The 19222-nt window shown below is 47.2% G+C and overlaps 1 protein-coding gene and 1 long non-coding RNA gene across 6 annotated transcripts in view; one reads left to right on the top strand and one right to left on the bottom strand.

Annotated features, from left to right (window-relative positions):
• LOC116328117 overlaps nucleotides 1–19222 on the top strand; it is a 24679-nt gene continuing 5457 nt past the window's right edge. Inside the window, exons 1-20 of one of the 5 annotated variants that reach the window (XM_039604919.1) lie at nucleotides 359–403; nucleotides 6944–7036; nucleotides 7325–7452; nucleotides 8055–8200; nucleotides 8342–8495; nucleotides 8648–10029; nucleotides 10444–10518; nucleotides 10610–10756; nucleotides 10865–10963; nucleotides 11063–11330; nucleotides 11427–11489; nucleotides 11626–11729; nucleotides 12224–12352; nucleotides 15054–15161; nucleotides 15391–15532; nucleotides 15791–16312; nucleotides 16418–16462; nucleotides 16545–16624; nucleotides 16966–17078; nucleotides 17159–17342. In XM_039604919.1, coding sequence (XP_039460853.1) covers nucleotides 7338–7452; nucleotides 8055–8200; nucleotides 8342–8495; nucleotides 8648–10029; nucleotides 10444–10518; nucleotides 10610–10756; nucleotides 10865–10963; nucleotides 11063–11330; nucleotides 11427–11489; nucleotides 11626–11729; nucleotides 12224–12352; nucleotides 15054–15161; nucleotides 15391–15532; nucleotides 15791–16312; nucleotides 16418–16462; nucleotides 16545–16624; nucleotides 16966–17078; nucleotides 17159–17342 — 3876 coding nt within the window. In that variant the 5' untranslated portion in view covers nucleotides 359–403; nucleotides 6944–7036; nucleotides 7325–7337. Of the gene's footprint in view, nucleotides 404–4310; nucleotides 4798–6943; nucleotides 7037–7324; nucleotides 7453–8054; nucleotides 8201–8341; nucleotides 8496–8647; nucleotides 10030–10443; nucleotides 10519–10609; nucleotides 10757–10864; nucleotides 10964–11062; nucleotides 11331–11426; nucleotides 11490–11625; nucleotides 11730–12223; nucleotides 12353–15053; nucleotides 15162–15390; nucleotides 15533–15790; nucleotides 16313–16417; nucleotides 16463–16544; nucleotides 16625–16965; nucleotides 17079–17158; nucleotides 17343–19222 lie in introns of those variants that run through there. The other 4 variants (XM_039604917.1, XM_039604915.1, XM_039604918.1 and 1 more) reach the window with 4 other exon arrangements.
• The window catches only part of LOC120435389, a 15329-nt gene continuing 8404 nt past the window's right edge, over nucleotides 12298–19222 (bottom strand). The window contains exon 3 of the long non-coding RNA XR_005609696.1: nucleotides 12298–12375. This is a non-coding gene — a long non-coding RNA (uncharacterized LOC120435389). The remainder of the gene's footprint in view (nucleotides 12376–19222) is intronic.

Here is a 19222-nt window from a genome sequence, read left to right on the forward strand (position 1 = left end):
CATCAGTTGCGCTCACCTGCAGGGAGGAGAATCCGGAAACACCTGACGGAGTCAGCAAGTCCTGCCGGAGCCACCCGGAGACCACGGCCTGTTCTCTCCGGATCATTAAGGGAACAGCAGCTTATCAAACAGGACCGGCGAGCTTTTCCCACCACTCCCGTCCCGGGGCATCCTCAGCCTCACCTGGACTCCAGCCCTGCACCCTCCCCCCTCCTCCCCCGATGGACGTCGGGCGTTGTTCTTTAAAATGGTTAAATAGTTAAAAGGACAAACTGAGACGGCGGCTCTGCAGAGCACGTCAAACAAACAGCGGGGTCCTCATAGAAGATATGGACCAGCACACACCCAGCGAGCAGGAAGCCCATCACACACCGGCAGGAAGCCAGCGCCACAGCCCCGACAGGTAAACAGGGTCTCTGTCCCCACCCACCAGTGATATCAGTGAACCTCACACAAACGGAAGTGTACAGCTGTGCTAAGTAGACTCTTTAAAACTCTTTAAACCCCGATTTAAATAATTTTGTTGTTTATTTTCAGCGAGTCTGTGCTGCTGTTTAACTTTAATCCAACAGAGGGCGCTCAACTCGTCTGTTTTTAGTTTCTTTCACTTTGACACAGCCATTCATAAATATGTAACACGTAGCAGGTGATACTAAAATACCCGAAGGAAATAAATGTATAAGAAACGTTTATCTCAGAAAGAAATCACAAACTTCCCCACTGATTCCCAGACAGGAGCAACCCAAAATCCCAGCTGTAGCTTCAGACCTACCAAATCAAAAGTGCAAACACCCACTTCCGTTTCAGCCTCCTCTGCCAATCACACGACAGACGGCAGCAAACAGCCAGGGCACTGGCTATAAATCATACATAATCTTATAGCAGAGGTGGAGGTAGGTGTGTAGGAGAGAGAGAGCTTTGTGACCAGGCTTAGGTCTGTGTAGGCTACAGTCATCCAGCTCATGGTCGTCTGAGGAATGAAAGCAGCTAGACTGCTTTAAGTTTTGTGAAGGCGCTTCACCTCAGAAGTGAAGAAGCCTCGTCTTTGCTAAACTTAAAGAAGTGCAGTGGCTTTCTTCCTGAGCTGCTTAGATGTTTGACACAATCTCCGAGGACAAGTGCCGAGCTGTAGTCACTACAGAGGGATAAAGCTGATGAGCCACACCATGAAGATATGAGAAAGAGCTGTTGGAGCTAGGTTAAGAAGAGAGGTGATCGTCAGCGAGCAGCACTGTGGCTTCATGGCTGCTTACTTCCACCAGATTCATGGTGTTTTAACATAATTCAGCAGTTTTATTCCATATTTGTTATTATTGAATATGTGGCCTTTCACTTACTTCATTCTGAACCTTTGAAAGAGAAAACAATGTTGCTCTTCTGGCTCTTATTTAAGTAAATATTATAAATTCAATCATCTCTAAAAGTGACGGGAACTTTATAATTCCCCCAAGGCTCTAAATATAGATCTAGTTACCATTACAAAAAAATAACTGTTCCAATCAGAGTAGATGTGTTCTCCTCTGAGCACAACCAGGTAACTCAGACAACAGGCAAAGAATGAAATAACTCTCACAGACAGGATTACTATTAATTTCACCACAGAACAGACAGAGATCCTGATTTATCTCACAAAAAGACAAGATTCTGGTCTGTAGTCCACTAAAACCACAACTTCTGAGAACCTGAAGGAACCAAAAGTCCTTGAAAAACTGACGTCATCTTCCACGCCAAAATTAGTTACAGTGCAAGGGCAAAAACCAAGCTGAGGTCAGAGGTCAGAGGTAGTGAGGCCATCTGAGCCTCTAACTAGTGAGCCAAGGAAGCAATTAGTGACACTGAAAAACTAGTTAACGACTTGATTTTCATTGTTTCGTTGTATTTTCGTTGTTTTTTTCCTGTCAGCCTACCTCTCTGACATGTCTCCCAATGTGATGTTTGTGTAAAGTTTGGTCAGAAGGTTCCTTTGTAAGTGCGCATGCGCCATTAGCGTGCTGCCTGCTGTAACCTATAATTTCCTTCGGGATTAGTAAAGTATTCTGATTCTGATTACTCTAGGCTGGACTACTGTAAATGATTACTATTATTATCGTTATAAAACTTCCTAAAAAGCCTTTATTTGATCCAAAATGCTGCAATATACTTCTGCTATATTGGCTTCCCTTCATTGGCTCCCTGTTAAACCCTGAATTCAAAATCCTGCTCCTCACATACAAGGTCTTAAATAATCAGGCCCCATCTTATCTTAATGACCTTGTAGTACCATATCACCCTATTAGAGCACTTCGCTCTCACACTGCAGGCTTACTTGCTGTTCCTAGAGTATTTAAAAGTAGAATGGGAGGCAGAGATGTACAGATACAATGTAGCTTGCCATCACCAGTGTGTGAATGTGTGTGTGAATGGGTGGATGACTGGTTGTGTAAAGCGCTATACAAATACAGGTCATTTACCATCATCAGGGGGTCCATTTGTCCCTCTTTGGGGGGACACTCCCATGGGGCTTAAATCTGGGACTCTCCACCACTTGACCCTAGAACTGAAGAAGCTTCTTGGATGAGAGGTGAAACGTCTTCAAGCAACTTAAAGAAGTCCAGATGCTTTTCTTTCCAAGCTCCTTAGACTACGATGACCTGGATGACTGAGAACCTTCACAGACATGTCTTTACAGAAGAATGCATCGTCAGCATAGATGCCACAGCGCTGCTGTTCCCACAGCTGATCCACTCCTCACTGGCCTTTGGGTCTCCATTGTCTCCATACATGCCTTACATGCTTTGCAGGGCACGGAAACGTAGTCTACATGTTCATCACTTGTTGATGTTGAGGTTGATGGCTCTTCCTTTGGTGTGAACAGGTTAAAGACCATCTCTATCTCAGGAACACATTCAAAGTTGACTGTTATTTCTTCAGATCCTATCATCCAAGAATATAAAGGTTGGGGGCACCAAAGATACCACTGCAGGGTGATGAATGGGGCTGAGGGATTTTAGGGTCTGCTTGTTGGTGCTGGTGGTGTCTGGGGACTGCTTGTTGGTGCTGGTGGTGTCTGGGGACTGCTTGTTGGTGCTGGTGGTGTCTGGGGTCTGCTTGTTGGTGCTGGTGGTGTCTGGGGTCTGCTTGTTGGTGCTGGTGCTGGCCCACTTTCTTCCCTCTTTGTACCAGTGGTGCTCCAGGGTTCGGACCAGGGCCTTAGTCTGCAGGCTGAGGAGCAGGAGTGGCGTGTGGAGGGAATCAATGTGGAATCAATGGATCAATGGAATTCTACTCAGCCAACCTGAGTAGGATACCTTTTGTGAGAAGCCCTTAATATTATTTTGTGATGCAGTTGAATCTCCTTCCTTTCTTCAAACGTTCCGTTTCCGTTCTAAAGCATGTAGTTAGGGCTGGATCGGGTGACCCTCAATCCTCCCTTAGTTACGCTGCAGAGTATTTCGCCTTCTCTCACCCCCTTTAAGATGAGATAAACCTTTATTACTATTAGTCCTACACGTGGGAAATTTGTTGGGTCACAGCAGAAAGTGAGAGACAGTACAAAGTTACGAGCAAAATTTAAAAAAAAAAAAAGAAGAATAGAATAAGATGAAATAACATACTATGAAAAATACTATATAAAACAGAAGAAGTTACTATGTATGCACCACTGTGCATTTAATTATGAATTATTCAATCTCTGGCTCTCTTCCCAGTGTTGCCAACTTAGCGACTTTGTCGCTATATTTAGCGAGTTTTCAGACCCCCTAGCGACTTTTTTTTCTATAAAAGTCGCTAAAAGACGTGAAAGCGCGTATCGCTTTTACTCTCAACAAGCAGCGGGTGCTGTAACGCAGTCAGTTCTTCTTTAATCTTTTACTCTTATGCTGTTTTGTGGATCACAAGGTTTAAAACTACTTATAAACACACACAAACACAAAGTAACTCCACCAGAGTGCCTATTTTGGGTCACTTTTGCCGGTCCAAGCCGGGTAAAGGAGCAGGGTTGGAATTGTGACATTAAAAAACAATAATTGCTAAAAGAAATTTAATTTGCAGTTCTAAATAAACTCTAAATGCATTTAGGACGTTTTTTACTCACTTTATGTCTCTTCCACGATGTTATTTCTCTCTCCAACAACATAGGTTACAATTATATTAGCGTGACCAATTATGCAAATTAGGTGATGACGTCATTTAGCGACTTCTAGCGACTTTTAGGACAGCCAATAGCGATTTTCCTTACTGAGGAGTTGGCAACACTGTCTCTTCCACAGCGTGTCTTTTTTCCTGCCTCCCTCCCGGAGCCTCGCTCTGCTGGAGGTTTCTTCCTGTTAAAAGTTTTTCCTTCCCACTGTCGCCAAAGTGCTGATTGTTGGGGTTTTTCTGTAGGGCTCCGCAACTGTGCTACGCTGTCTTAAATAGTGTAAACGGTTAGCTTAAATAAAGGCTATGTTTTCTTGTTTACGTGGAGCAGCGTAGTCGGAACAGCCAACTGTAAAGTCTTTGCTAACTCCGATGTCGCCTGGTGTGACGCTAGCAGCTAAAGCTAACTGCAGCTAGCAGCTGTAGCTCCGGATGTTTCAGTAACAGCGACATTAACATAACCAAAGGGTTTGGCTAGCTGGGTTTTAAAGTTCAATTTCGACCCCTGTGGCGTTAAAGGGCGTGGGCCTTTATTTTATTCACACTTCTGGCTGTTTTTATTGAGCGACTTGGTCAAACACCCGCTTTTTTTCCGCCGGCAGAGGGCTGGGTGGGTTTTGGGGGTCGTCGAGGCTGACTTCTTTGGTATTTGAAACGGTCAGAGGGACCTGAGCAGAGAGGGTGAGTCCACCATGTTTGTTAGCCGCCTGTTGTATGAATTCGCTAAAGACTACAGCATGATTTTAAATTAAAACTGTACTTTTCTTCTGGAATAAACCGTCCGGAGCGCACAGGCTGTTTGTGACTTTGCTGTAAACTCGTACCGATGTTGTTAGTTAGCGTCGCGAGCTAATGCGGATAGCCCGCTGTGTGACACCTTTATTAAAGTCTCTGAGTAAATAATGATCATGTGGCTGACCTCACAGCCCATTGTTCGTTCAGTGGGCTAGTTTCAGGCATTGTGCAAAGGTACTGTTTATAAGGTTGAAAACCTGCAGTCAGCGGAGTCTCGGATGTGTGACGAAACGTTTTTCCCACTGAAAACGTCCAGGTGAACAGAATCAACTTTTCGGGATCTCAGAGTAAAGTCGGCTGGTTGAAAGTGGGGATATGAACAAAAGTAGCTGACCACTGAGTGACCCGCTTAAACTCCGAGACTCTTTATAAACGGTAGCGGTGTTATTGCCGTTAACTGCGGTAGTTCCTATTGTGTTGTTAGCCGTACTTTATCACACATGGCACCATGACTCTAGCTGGTCTGAGATCAGATTGTTTTTATTCCGATGGCAGCCCCACGTGTTAGTTTACGTGTTGTGCCAAAAAGTGATTGTCTGCCAAAAAGTGATTGCCGGTATTTGCCAAAAACTGATTGCTCGTATTTAAACTGCTATAAGTAACTTGTTGGGCTATAATATGTGAAACATATGTGAAATGCATCCCTCATGGATGACATAAAGTCACCTGGAGCCACAAACAACATTCGTGTAACAAGGTAGAAGCCGCAATCAGTTTTTGCCAGTGACTTTTATATAACCTTTATTTATGCAGTTAAAAAAATCTCATTAACATTAAAAATGTCTTTTGTAAGAGTAAGCTGGCCAAGAGGGCAGAAGAAATGGCAGCAAATATTACAATAGTTCTGTAAAAATATTTTAAGTGGGGATAAAGGACCGGATTGGTTATAATGTAAGTACAATAACACAGAGTTGTAAAGATACTTGAAAAACAGATAATTTTTTAATTCTATATATAACCCCTTTGTAAACCCTGTTCACCGAAGTCTATTTACCAACATACGTAAAGATATATCACGTAAAAAATACACAAAAACATTGGAAAACAGTTTTTGGCAGACAATCAGTTTTTGGCACAACACCGGTAACCTCGGAATTTCCGACACGTGCGTCCCGGTATTAAAGTTTTGTGTGGCGCAAGATTTTGCCGTTAGCAATACAACGAAGTGTTTTTGTTTTTGCACGTAAACGCAGCCATGATCGTTAACTCGGGGTGGGCGGGGCTGCGCCGCTTTGGAAATTAGGCTACGTTCACACTGCAGGTCTTAATGCTCAATTCCGATTTTTTGATCAAATCCGATTTTTTTTGTCTGCTTGTTCACACTACACATAAAATGCGACATCAAACGCTCTCCAGTGTGAACGCTCAAAGCGGCCCGCATGCGCAAAAGAAGATGTCACACACAACTCGCTCTGTTTAGACCCAGAGCAAACAGTATTGTTTGACTGATGGCCCTTAATATAAAGACTTCGGACTTTATGTTTCCAAATTTTTGCTTTAAGTTATTTTGTTATTTACATAATAATGCAAATAACCTAATAATGATCCTTTTTGTTGTTTTAGAGGAGCGGTGCTTCAAAGGATAGTTGCAGATTTCTGTCAGAATCTGCAGAAAATACAGTAAAAATAAAATGTTCACATTTCTCCAACGTTGTCTTCCCAACAGTTTCACCGGATGGTAGGAAATCGTTCGCGATGTCCTATCGGGCGCTTCTCCGGCGCTGATAATTGGCGTCTGTCTTGTGTCAGTGACGTAAAAGACGGATTTAATGCGACATGACCGTTCAAACAGCAGTCGCTTTCTAAAACATCGGATATGTATCGGATTCAGTACCACATACGAAAGTGACCCAGATCGGATTTGAAAATATCGGATTTGTGCCGTTCACACTGTCATACCAAGATCGGATATGGGTCGCATAGGGGCGAAAAAATCGGATTTGATGCGCTTTCGCCTGCAGTGTGAACGTAGCCATAGACTTGAGGGGACGTTTAAGATTCCGGCTGTAAACTCGGGAATTTGTCGTTACAGAGGAAGAAGTCAGCCCTGAAGCAGCACTGTGTGCACCCGGTGTCTGTGACGTGTGACGGAGGTCTGCAGAGGGAGATCGGGCTCTTTCAAACTGTCAGTGAAACTAATGGACAGACATTTGTGCAAACACGTACTCTTGTTTTAGCTGCTTACAGGAGAATATCACTACATGCGTGTTCTTACATGTGTAAATGTCACTCTGACCTTATCAGGCTCTTGTGTAATGCATGCCTCAGTAATATTTGTTTTGCCTCATGTATCATCCCTTCAGCCGGAGCCTATCATGGGGCTAAAGGTGGGCTACAGCCTGGCCAGGCTGCCAGTCTGTGCAGGGCTGCAGCATTCATGTATGAATTTAAAAACATTGTGATGTTTGTGCAGGTGCATTTCGGAGATGGCGGTGCATGTGACCCTGAATGGGACGTTTTTGTCTAACCGCTACGAGCTGCTGGCGTGGCTAAACGAAACCTTACAGACGAGCTTCACCAAGGTGGAGCAGGCATGCACAGGTGGGTGTTTTTTAACAGGCGTGGCTGATGCTGGTACATTGCTGACAGCCTCCGCCTCACTTCTCACATGGACTTCTCCGTCATCCTGAGCCCAGAACGCAGCAGCTGGGTTGCTAACAGAAACCAACGGGCACTCGCATATCACTCTTTCCTCCCTTCATTGGGCTCCTTTCTTTGGATGATCTGCCTCCACCTCCTCTGTCACACCAACCTGCCTGTCCTCCTTCACTACATCCATGAACCTCCTCTGAGGTCTTCATCTTTTCCTCCTGCTTGGCAGCTTCATCTTCAGCCTCTCTGACTCTGTCCCTCTGGCGATCACTCATTTCTTAAAAAGGATGACTGACAGCTTTCTTGCTATCATTTCTTACTGAGCAGATGTGCTTTGTGGCACATGTTGTGAAAAGAAAAGCCAGAAATAAATAAAAGCTGTGCAGACGATATTTAGACAGAGCAGGAAGGAGAGAGTAGAAAAAACCTGTGCTCCCCAAGTGTGTGGCTCACGGGGTTTCCCTGATCCTACACTGGGCTCATAATTGGAAAGATAAGCTGTGTTAATAACGCACATGATGTGCAATACTTCCTGCTCTGTTTGTGTCCAGGTGCGGCGTATTGCCAGCTGATGGACTGGCTGTTTCCCGGCTCCTTGGACCTCTCCAGGGTCCAGTTCCAGTGCGACACCATCATGCACTCTCTGCACAACTTCACCTTACTGCAGGCTGCTTTCAGGAAGGCCGGAGTGATCAGAGTGAGTGTTGCTGCGCTTTCAGGTCCCGACATTATAACACAGGTGTGCTCGCTGCACACCTGTGTTAGAAACAGCAGGACGACTTAGCGCTCGTTCTTTGATAGAAACACGCACCTAAAGATCCTCTGTTGCTCCGCCCAGCACATCCCCATCGAGTCGCTGATGAAGAGGAACTCGGCCGTGGCTCTGACCTTCCTCCAGTGGTTCAAGATCTTCTTTGACGAGAACAATGATGGCAGAGAGTACAACGCCTTGGAAGCTAGAGGAGGACAGAGCCTGGTTCCTGCTGACCTCGGTGTGTCTCGCGCATGTGTCACACGGCGTGTGAGATGCTGGAAACATTGAATGTTTTTATGTTTTGCTGCACTTTTTAAAGCCAGAAGTTTAACATGTGAACCTTCACTTCAAAGCTGCCGCCTAACGCTCGCTCTCCCCCCCCCGTTGCAGGTGGTGCATTTCTCCTGCCGAATCAGAAACTCGCTGTCACCGTGACGACGGACAGTAAAACTATAGAGCAAGAAAAAGCAAATGATGTAATCTCGCTGATCTCCGACGACGAGGACGATGTGGTGGACCTGACGATGGAGTCGGTAACAAACAAAGACGAGTGTGTTTGGCCTGAGCAGGTGAAGGGGGCGGAGCCAACAGACCCGTCGGTGGACGAGGGCGATGTTTTGCTGCGCTTCAGTAAACGATACTGCCGCGATGATGTGGACCTGACGCCGACCGGCCATATCATCAAGGCGCTCCGCAGCACGCCGTACTGCCTGTACCTGTACGTCGGGGTGGAGCTGGGCGGGGGCCGGAGGACGAGCATCGTCCTGATTGGCTACTTCGATGGGTGCTCAGGTGCGAGCGTGGTGAGGCCGCTGCTCGCGCTGCAGCTGAGCGTGGACTCGGCGGTCGGAGCCCCGGAGTCAGATTCGGACCTTCTGATGAAGGCGCTGACGGAGGCTGGTCTTCCTCTCTCCAACCTGACTGTGTTTTACTGTGATGCTCCGCCCCCACAGGTGAGCCGGAGGTTTGAAGCCCAGCTCCGGCTTTTCAGCCCCAGCTTGTTATCGCTCTGCGGCCTTCCCGGCATGGCGGGACGAGCGTGCCAGGCCGGACTCCTCACGTCCTTCAGTCACGTGGTCGACCTGGTGAAAGACATCCACCGTCACTACTCCACCTGCGCCTCCATCAACGACAGCCTGAAGGAGCTGTTTGCAAACGTGGAGCACCATAACCTGTCCCGCCCCATCTCCTCGCAGTGCTTGTTCTTCATCCACGCCGTGCAGAAGATGGCGGGCTGCTGGACAGATTTGGTGGAGTATTTTAAATTTGAGGTACAGGCCGTGGACGCCGAACGCATCAGCACCCAGCGAATCAGTGTCCAGCTGACTGATCCGAAAGTCGAGCTACACTTCCTGTTCCTCGCCTACGCGCTGGAGCCTCTCCGTGCGCTCCAGGAGCTGCAGCAGTACGGCTCTGCGAATGTTGGCGTGGAGCTGCAGCTCACGCTCGTGCTGCTTCACTCGTACGCGGCGAGGGTCCTGCGGCCGGCCGCCCTCAACGACTTTCTCAGGAGGCGAGACGTAAAGCTGCTCAGCAGCGAGGCGAAGCTGCTGCCCGCAGCCGACGTGAAAGTGGGCGCTCGAGTAAAAAACTTCCTGTGGGCCACCCCGGCCGTGGACCTGGACGAGGAGGAGAGGGCTGACTTCATGAAGGACGCGCGGGTGTTTTACCAGGCGGCGCTGCGGAGCGTGGTCGAGAGCGTTCCCGAGCAGCTCGGAGACTCGGCGCTGAGGAACATCACCCTCGTCCAGAAAGACCCTCGCAGAGTCAGCGTAAGAGGTCTTTGTTTGTACGCTGCTGGAGGCAGAGCAGGGCTGGTAAACTGAAGGTCGCTGGTTCGATTCCCGGCCGACTAGTGGCTGCAGCAGGATTTTCCTAGCTCATTGTCGGGAGTCCTTCCGTCTGACACAAATCTTCCTTTCATTAATAAAATATGAATCACCTTCGAGTGTGTGAAGTCAAAGCTGGTTTAATATATTTGTATTACAGTGCTGCTGATTTTCCTTCAACGCCGACTCTTTGGTGGCTGCAAGAAATTTGTATTGAGGAAAAACTCAGTTTAACTGTTGGTCTGCTCCACTCCAGTTCCCAAAAGAGAGAGAGAGTTTCCAGATGATCTGCTGAATCCAGATTTCAGTAAATGTGTGCTGTAGGTAGATTAGCCAGATGTTCTGACGTGTTCACAGATCCAGAGACTCAGCTCGGTCCTGGCTGGAGCTGCTGTCACTCTGCAGGATTTGAGCACTTTCAGGCCTTTGAAGGTCACTTTGTTACGTTGTGTTCTTCTAGTAAGACAGAAGATGCTCTCTGTAACGACTGCTAATGACTCTGCAATGCAACATCTGTCCTCAGAATAAGCTATCCAGCAGCGTGCTGTCAGAGATGGCGGTAGAGCTGCGTCTGTGTGACGCCGGCTCTTCAGAAGCTCATCAGCTTCAGGGCGACTACCTCAGTTTGATTCAAGCGACCAGAAGTGGAGAAGCTACTTCCTGGGCAAAGGTAAGAGCACCAGCGTGGCCACACATCTGATTACTGGAATAAATACATGGATAAAAGCTCCGTGTGTGAGCTGAGACCTCATGGTTGAACACGTGTCTGTGTTTGCAGATGGTGAATGAAGTCAGCCCCGGCTCGACGCTGCACAGGCTCATTTTGACCCTCCTGGCCCTGCCCAGCTCGCTGCACCGGACTCAGGTGTTTGCTAAGGTGAGAGGTCAAAGCTGAAGCCGTGGGAGTGGACCACATGACCCAGATGGGAAGAGATAAACAAATTCCCTTTTTTTCTGTCTTTGCTTTAATCCCAAGGTATCGAACATCCCCAAGAATCTTCCTGACAGTCAAGAAGCCTCCAAAGCTTTACCTGAACCGGGCACATGGGCGAGAAGACCCAACAACCGCAGGAGGAAGATGCCTCTCCGTCACCAGACAGCTTATGATAATGAGAGGAAACAGGAAGTGGATAAACTGAGCTCATCGGAGGACAGCGACTGGACCAAATCCAGCCCACCTGTGCGTTCCAGGGAATACAGCAGCAGCAGCACAGAGGAGTCGGGTGACACAGAAAACTCCTCTGGTAGGACTGACGCCGGAGTTTGCTGCTCTGACACGAAGCTGATGTGACGCCTTGTTGATGATAATCAGTCTGACTGCCTGTCCTGTTTTTATCCAGATGTGGTGGATGTTACAGAAGCTTCCAGAATGTGTTGGGCTGGCAGACCGAGGCAGCTGCAGAGTAAGAAATGTCACACCAGTGCAATAAGAAAGGGCCAAGCGACGCTAACACCCATTTCTGTTTGACAGTATTTGTTCGCTGCGCCTCGTTCACGAAGGTGCTGAGCTGCTTCAGTGGCTTCTTGTCTCGTTTGCAGGTCACAGGAATCGTCAGGCCAAGTCTGCTTTTGTCATGAGCAGCGATGACGAGGATTTGGCAGCCACGCCGACCCGAGTAGCATCAGCGCGGGAACAATCACCTGTAAGCCATTTCACACCAGCTGCTAACTAGCAGCACTGTCTTTATTTACACTGTTCATGTGTGTTGTCTGCCTGCAGCCGTCGTGTGACGCATCCACAGAAAAATACCAGTTTACCAACCAAGTAACAAACTTTTCTTTTTAATCAGAGACAGTTTGGCAGAAAAAATGCAGATTTGATGAGTTTATTGGTAACAAATAACAGAAAACTGAGTCAAATGAAGAAAAAGTGAGTTTGGAGGAGGCGGTCACATGAAACGATGCATTTAAGTTTCAGCCCTTTTACACCGTGTGGCAGTTTTTTATTTTGCAGCCTGTTGTACAAAAATGTGAAACTTGGTGTGCGTTTGTTGAAGGCAGTGAAGGGGAAGTGTGTTTGCTGGTGTCAACTCAGTTTAGCTTGAAATCAGCTGCTCACACGTTGGTTGCTATGGCGACAGAAACCGCCACTGTGTTTCTCGTGAACACATCTGTGTCTGTGTGTTTTGTCATGAAGGGGGAGCTGGTCTGGGGTTACGTGGGGGGCTTCGCGCTGTGGCCGGCCGTCGTCCTGCCGTGCAGAGGAAAAGCGTCACCGCCAGGGAAGACGCTGGTGGAGTGGTACGGACAAAAGATGTCCTCACAGGTGAGTCGCACCATGCTGTCGATCTGTGGAAACAGGAAGTGTGTTTAGTCCAGGCTCTGACCCAGTGAATCTTACCCAGAGTGTAGTGCAGAGCTTGGATGGAGCTGACGGGTGAAGACGTCCGAGGCTCCACCCGGCCTGCTGTGATAAGTAAAACTGGGAGCCGGAGTAGGCTTCCAGGCCCCGCGTCCATCGGCAGCTCCTGTCTAGATCAGCGCTCTTGGAATTGACTGGGTTTAGTTTAGTGGCCCGGAAAACTAAGCCCCACAGATCTGGAGTAACCTGGAGGGTGTGTTCACACTGATGAAGACTTAACACTCAACTCAAAAAGGGAATGTTCAGAGTTTAGACTTATTTAATGCAAGATATTTTAAAAATCACAGTATAATAATCAAATCACCTGAATTTTACTCATTAACCTACTCTGAGCTGATGCTGACTCTGTTCAAATCTCAGGTTAGAGAGAATTATCATACTTGGCCACGCATGCACGTATCCCGCCTGTGTAGGTTCAACCCAGGGGGGAGACGCCAACTCCAGTAGGAAACTAAGGAGCTTGGAAAGAAAAGCGTCTGGACTTCTTTAAGTTGCTTGAAGACGTTTCACCTCTCATCCGAGAAGCTTCTTCAGTTCAGGACTGAACAAAACGAGTCCAGGACTCTTAAACCCTTGTATGTCTTCTGTTTGAACAAACGCACCTGCAGGGACAGGTAGACGGCCTCCTGGTAGACGGCCTCCGAGAAGCTCCTTCAGTTCAGAACTGAAGAGAAACGTCTTCAAGCAACTTAAAGAAGTCCAGACGCTTTTCTTTCCAAGCTCCTTAGACTACGATGACCTGGATGACTGAGAGCCTTCACAGACATGTCCAGTAGGAAACAAAATCCAAATCCTGCTGAATTTATACTCTAATCTAACGCAGCAGAAACAAGCAGAACAAAGCTGAGGATCATAAATCCACCCAGTGAGTTCACAGTGTCAGCATCTCCTGTGGCGCTCCCAGAGCCAATCACAGACCCCGGAGCTTCCTGAGCCCCTTTTTTATGCTCATTTGACTCCCTCGCGCCTCCTCTCAGTAGGGCTGCTCAATTAATCGAATTTTAATCTAGATTACGATCTGGGCTTTCAACGATCATTAAAAACGACTGAGTCGATTATTAGCACCTCCCTCGTGCTTTACTCTTGCGCTGCTTCCTGTGGCAAATCGAGCGCACCTCTCTGCGAACACGCGTCACAACAATTAAGAGGACCGAGGGAAGCTCAGAAAGCTAAGCAGAAGTTATTTGGAGAGGAGAGGATAATGGCTGCTGAAGAGAGAATGCTGTTGGTTGAAAAGAGGTCAAACGACTTCAGTGGTGTGGAAACATTATCAAGTAGACATAGTGTGTAAACTTTGCTACAGTGTCGTAGCTGCACCACAGAGCAACACTACAAATTTATTCAAACATTTGAAGACCGCTCACAAAGTGACACACGATCAAACAATGAAGGAGCAGCAACTTTAGTCGACATACCTCAATGTCAGTTTGATGCAGTTGTGCATTGTGTGGCTACACAGCTTGCCTTGATGTTTGGTTATTTGTATGCATAAATATTGTGCAGTATTTTGAAGTTCACTAAACATTAATGTTTACATTATTCATTTATTTTTTATATTGCAAACATTTGCACTGTAATCAGTATTTGCACACTATTTTATATTATTTTTTGACAATCTTTAAAGCCATTATTCAATACATTGTTATTGTCAAATAATCGAGATCTCAATTTCAGTGAAAATAATCGTGATAATTTTTGCCATAATCGAGGAGGCCTACCTCTCTGGACATCCCATCACGGGTGTTGACACACAGTCACCTGACGTCCCGCCTCACCTCCTCTCTGATTTCTCAGTCATGTTAATTAGACTCATTACATGTTTGATTAAGAACAAAGATGATTTGCTGAGAGGTGAGCCCCTCCTGTCAAATGTCAGGGAGGAGGGTGCTCTGTGTGTGTGTGTGTGTCTGTGTGTGTCTGTGTGTGTTCTTGTCTAGCTATCTTTGTGAGGACCGAAATCTGCATTCTACTATACTTGTGAGAACCAGCAGTCACTTGTGAGGACACACAACCCGGTCCTCACATTTTTGAGGCTCAAAACGTGGTTTTAGTGTCAGGGTTACAATTAGGTTATGGTTAGGGTTAGGGAAACCATTATGTCAATGAGGGTCCTCACTAAGATAGCTGAACGGGGTTGTGTGTGTGTGTGTGTGTGTGTGTCTGTCTGTGTGTCTGTCTGTCTGTCTGTGTGTGTGTGTGTGTGTGTGTGTGTGTGTGTGTGTGTGTGTGTGTGTGTGTGTGTGTGTGTGTGTCTGTGTGTGTGTGTGTGTGTGTGTCTGTGTGTCTGTGTGTGTGCGTGTCTGTGTGTGTGTGTCTGTGTGTCTGTGTGTGTGCGTGTCTGTCTGTGTGCGCCTGTGTGCGTGTCTGTCTGTGTGTGTGTGTCTGTGTGTGTGTGTGTGTGTGTGTGTGTGTGTGTGTGTGTGTGTGTGTGTGTGTGTGTGTGTGTGTGTGTGTGTCCTGGGTTTGAGTCCTTTCCTCTGCAGACGTGATCAGACGGCCGTTTCTTTGTCGTCTGCTTTAAATTATTAGTAAAATATTTATTTGTGTTTTTCTCCTGTGCCGATCGGCCCGCGCTGGATGGATGTTTCCTTCTCTCTGATTCCAGGCCAGTTTGCAGGATCTCAAACCTTTCGCTGCCTTCACCCAGAACTTTTGTGCCGACTCCTTCAACATCCTGAACACCTACCAGGAGGCCGTCTACCTGTCCCTGCAGGTGTGTTTGTTCAAACAGAAGACATACAAGCGTTTAAGAGTCCTGGACTCGTTTTGTAAACAAACAGGTCAAAACTTTAAGGAACCTGGGATTTCATAACGCTGCCATGTTCTTACTATGTTATTTTAAATATGTTTTACTAAACTAAAGTCGTCGTGAGCGTCTGATATTTAAAGTCTGTGTGCTGCTGCGTGCTCGTATGTGACGCGTCCTCCTTCCTCTGCACCAGGAGGCAGCTCGGCGCTGTAAGAAGCAGTTCTCTCCTCCCCCAAATGGGAGGGAGGAGCTGCTGAAGCAGATGTTGGACTGGGCGTTTGGAGGCTTCCAGCCGACGGGGCCTGAAGGATTTCAGCCCAACGCTCCAAAGAACGGTAAGAACATTGATACTGTCAGCCTCACTGACCTGCAGAACCCCCATCAGTCCGTTATCTACAACCTGTCCTGACTGAGTGGGAGTGAAGGTGTCGCTCACCTGTGAACACCTGCGTCAGTCATGGAGACGGGGTCAGGGGTCGTACAGGAGGAGCTCAGAGTAGGATAAAAAGGACGATCACAGACTTCCAGGTTTTCTGCCGTGCTCAGTCTTATTTATGATGTATTTTGATCACATGTTTGATTGTCCTCTGCAGACTCCAGGCCGAGGGCAATGAAGAAGCTCCCCCATAAAGCCTCCTCTTCTCCTGACTCCTCCAGCCTGAGGAGCAGCAGTGGCACCAACCTGAAAGATGTGGAGGTGCACCTGAAGAGGCTGTCCTGCAGCTCCATCAGGAAGGCATCAAAGCCAGCAAAGGCAAACAAAGAGGAAGGTCATCCTGCGGAGCACGGCCCCAAAGCACAGAAGGAGAAGGAACCTCGAGGAGGAGGGTCAAAGACAGGGAAACAGGGGAGGAAGGAGGAAGAGGAGGAGGAGGAAGAAGAGGAGGAGGAGGAAGAGGAAGAAGAAGAGGAGGAGGAGGAGTGGCGAGGAGGATGGAGAAAGGGGAAGAGTAAGAAGGGATGGAGAGGAAGGAAGGCTCATAAGAAGCGAGGCGAGCTGAACGATGACGTGTCGTCTGACTGGATGCCGAGCAGGAAGAAGATCTACACCAAACTCCACAACAAGGTCAACAAGCCGACCGCCTCCTACACGCAGCCCGACCAGAAGCACAGAGGTAACGCTCGGCGACTGTTAGTGATGCAGCTGTTAGCCTCGGCTGTCAGCGCTCACCTGAGCAGGTGTGAACACGGCTCACTCTTACTCTCACTGCTCCTTTCAGAGAAGATCATCAGCACGATCGTGGACACCAAGCTGGACATCGAAGGTGAGTGTGCAGGACTGCTTTACCTGCATTCCTCGAATCCTTGAGTGTATGAACTCTGGTGCTGATTGTGTGCTGTTTGCAGGGTACTGTCTGTGCTGTGGGACTGACAACATTGAGATCTTCCACCCTCTGTTTAAAGGCGGCCTGTGCCTGAAGTGTAAGGTAAGAAGCTGCTGTCACTGTTAGCAGCAGGTGGGCGTCTTGGTGCTCGACTCCAGGATAGACGCGCTGAAGGACCCGTGCATCCATCAGCATGCGTGATTTAAAGTCACAGCTTCACTTTAATCCAGATTTCTCAAACACAGGTGCAGATGTTTGGTGCACAGCTGCATGGACACCACTGTAGTTTGTGGTGTCGGGTTACAGCATAGCCTTAAAGCAGAAACAGAAATCCTGCAGAGCTTTTAAAGAACTGAGCAGATGTTTTCCTTTGTTTCTGTGTTTTGTTCAAAACGTTCAAGCTCTTTCTGAGCAGCTGGCTGTGATGGTGTCTGTGCCTGCAGGATAACTTCACAGAAACCTTATATCGTTACGACGGCGATGGATATCAGTCCTACTGCACCATCTGCTGCTACGGGATGGACGTCCTGCTGTGTGGCAATGATGGCTGCTGCAGGTTATGCTCGGCTTCTTTCAGTGTTTCAGCCTCAAGTACGAGCCCCTTATCCGTTTTTAACCTCTGTTCTCCGTCTTCAGGTCTTACTGCGAGGACTGTCTGAACATCCTCGTCGGGCCGGGAACGTTTGATTCGCTGAAGCTGGAGGACCCGTGGATCTGCTACCTGTGTCAGGCTCACAGACCCCACAGAGCGCTGGTCCCCAGAGAGGACTGGAGCATCCGCGTGCAGGAGTTTTTCACCAATGACAGCGGCATGGAGTTTGTGAGTGGAAAACCAGCCTTTGTAAAGATCTGTGTGCAGGAAGCTCTCAAAGGTGCTGCCCTGTACCTGCCCCCAGTGATTTTATTAGTCCTTTATTTATTTATCCAGGTAAGATCTCATTGAGATTAAAAATCTAGTTTCCAAGAGAGACCTGGCATCATGGCAACAAAAGTGAAAATAGATGTACCACATAAGTATATAACATTAAAACAAATACAATGTCCTGTACAAATGTGAGAGATGGACTTAAACCCCCCCAAGGTAACCAATTCTGATCATTTCAGTTCCTTGGGGACTAACAACGTTACAAAAAATTTTAAGCGCGGAAAATTGCAAATTATCCATCCATTCGCTTCCGCTTCACCTTTTCAGGGTCACAGCGGGCACTGGAGCCTATCCCAGCTGTCTTAGAGCGAGAGGCGGGGTACACGCCAGTCTGTCGCAGGGCTAACACATAGACACAGACAACCATTCGCACAAGGGGTGGCACGGTGGCCTATGGGCATTTTGGTGTTTCCAACTAATCTGTCCCCACTAACTGCATGTCTGTGGACTGTGGGAGGAAGCCGGAGAGAACCCACACAAACACGGGGAGAACATGCAAACTCCACACAGAAAGACCCGGGGGGGGGGGTTGAACTCAGGACCTGCTTGCTGTGAGGCAAAAGTGCTAACCACCGTGCCACCCCCTGCAAATTATCCATAACTGTAAATTTGCACATATCCACCTAATATTGCACTCTGTATTATCACTGTGACAGTGTTGCAGCTACTTTCATTTTAAATTCTGATTGCACCCACACAGAAGCTACATGACCTACAAGCACCGTTTTACTTATTATGACTTTCTTTTTAGTCGTGTGAAGGGAACCTGCAAAGTAAGAATTTCATTACTCTGTGTAACCGTTCGTGTTTTGCGGTGTACATGACAATAAACGTCTTGGATCTTGAATCTGACAATGGTAACTGTAGATCTCTGAATCCCCCAGAAAGGTTTTCTCAGGTTCTCACACACAGCAGATTCTTTCCTCCATGTAGTGGCAGAAAGTTCGTTTTTATTTCAGACGGTTATCAAAGTAACGTTTGCTCAGCCCGTAGAAATATAACACAGTTTGTCCCTTGAAGTGATGTTTTCTGTTAGGGAGGATTTGTTTGTTGTGGAGTGCATTATTAAAATAAATTCTTTAAAAATGATTGAATATGAAGGCAACATGAGCAGAGAGCACAAACATGCTGAGGGATCGGCTGTGTTAGCTCAGTGAGAGTCACAAACTAATGTGAACACTTGTGTCTGTTTGTATTTCGGTCCATACAAACAAAATGCAGCAGGACAGACTGAGAGGACCGCTGTGTTTATTTGGGAGTTGAATGAAAGGCTTCAGTTCAGAGGGAGGAAAAAATGTGTTCACGCTTGCAGTTTTGAAATAAAACAAACAAACAAACAAACAAATGTTACGTTCTTATTCTAGGCGTATATGAACGCAACAAGAAGTTGGCCCACTCACACACCACCAAAGCAAAAACCCAAACAGTAGTAACTTCTAAAATGCTAAGCAGCCATTTATTTGCTTCAGCTGTGAGCAATGCCAAAAAATAACAAACAAAACTCCCTACTGGTCCCTGTGCTTTCCTACACAAAATAAACACCAACCAAAAGACAATCCACTTACCTAACTTTCTAACAAAAAACAGGAGAAAACTTAATCAACAAAAATGGCTCCTCACGCTTACTAGGCTGTTGCAGTGAAGAATATGTACAAGGTGAACAAAATACACGACTGCTACATGACAAGACTATTTACAACTATTTACAAACTAAAATTCTAACACCAGACACACGAGTGGAACATAGTGGATACACAGGCGGACCAGCCCCTTGG

The sequence above is a fragment of the Oreochromis aureus genome, linkage group 20, assembly GCF_013358895.1.
Source record: "Oreochromis aureus strain Israel breed Guangdong linkage group 20, ZZ_aureus, whole genome shotgun sequence".
Taxonomy (NCBI): Eukaryota; Metazoa; Chordata; class Actinopteri; order Cichliformes; family Cichlidae; genus Oreochromis; species Oreochromis aureus.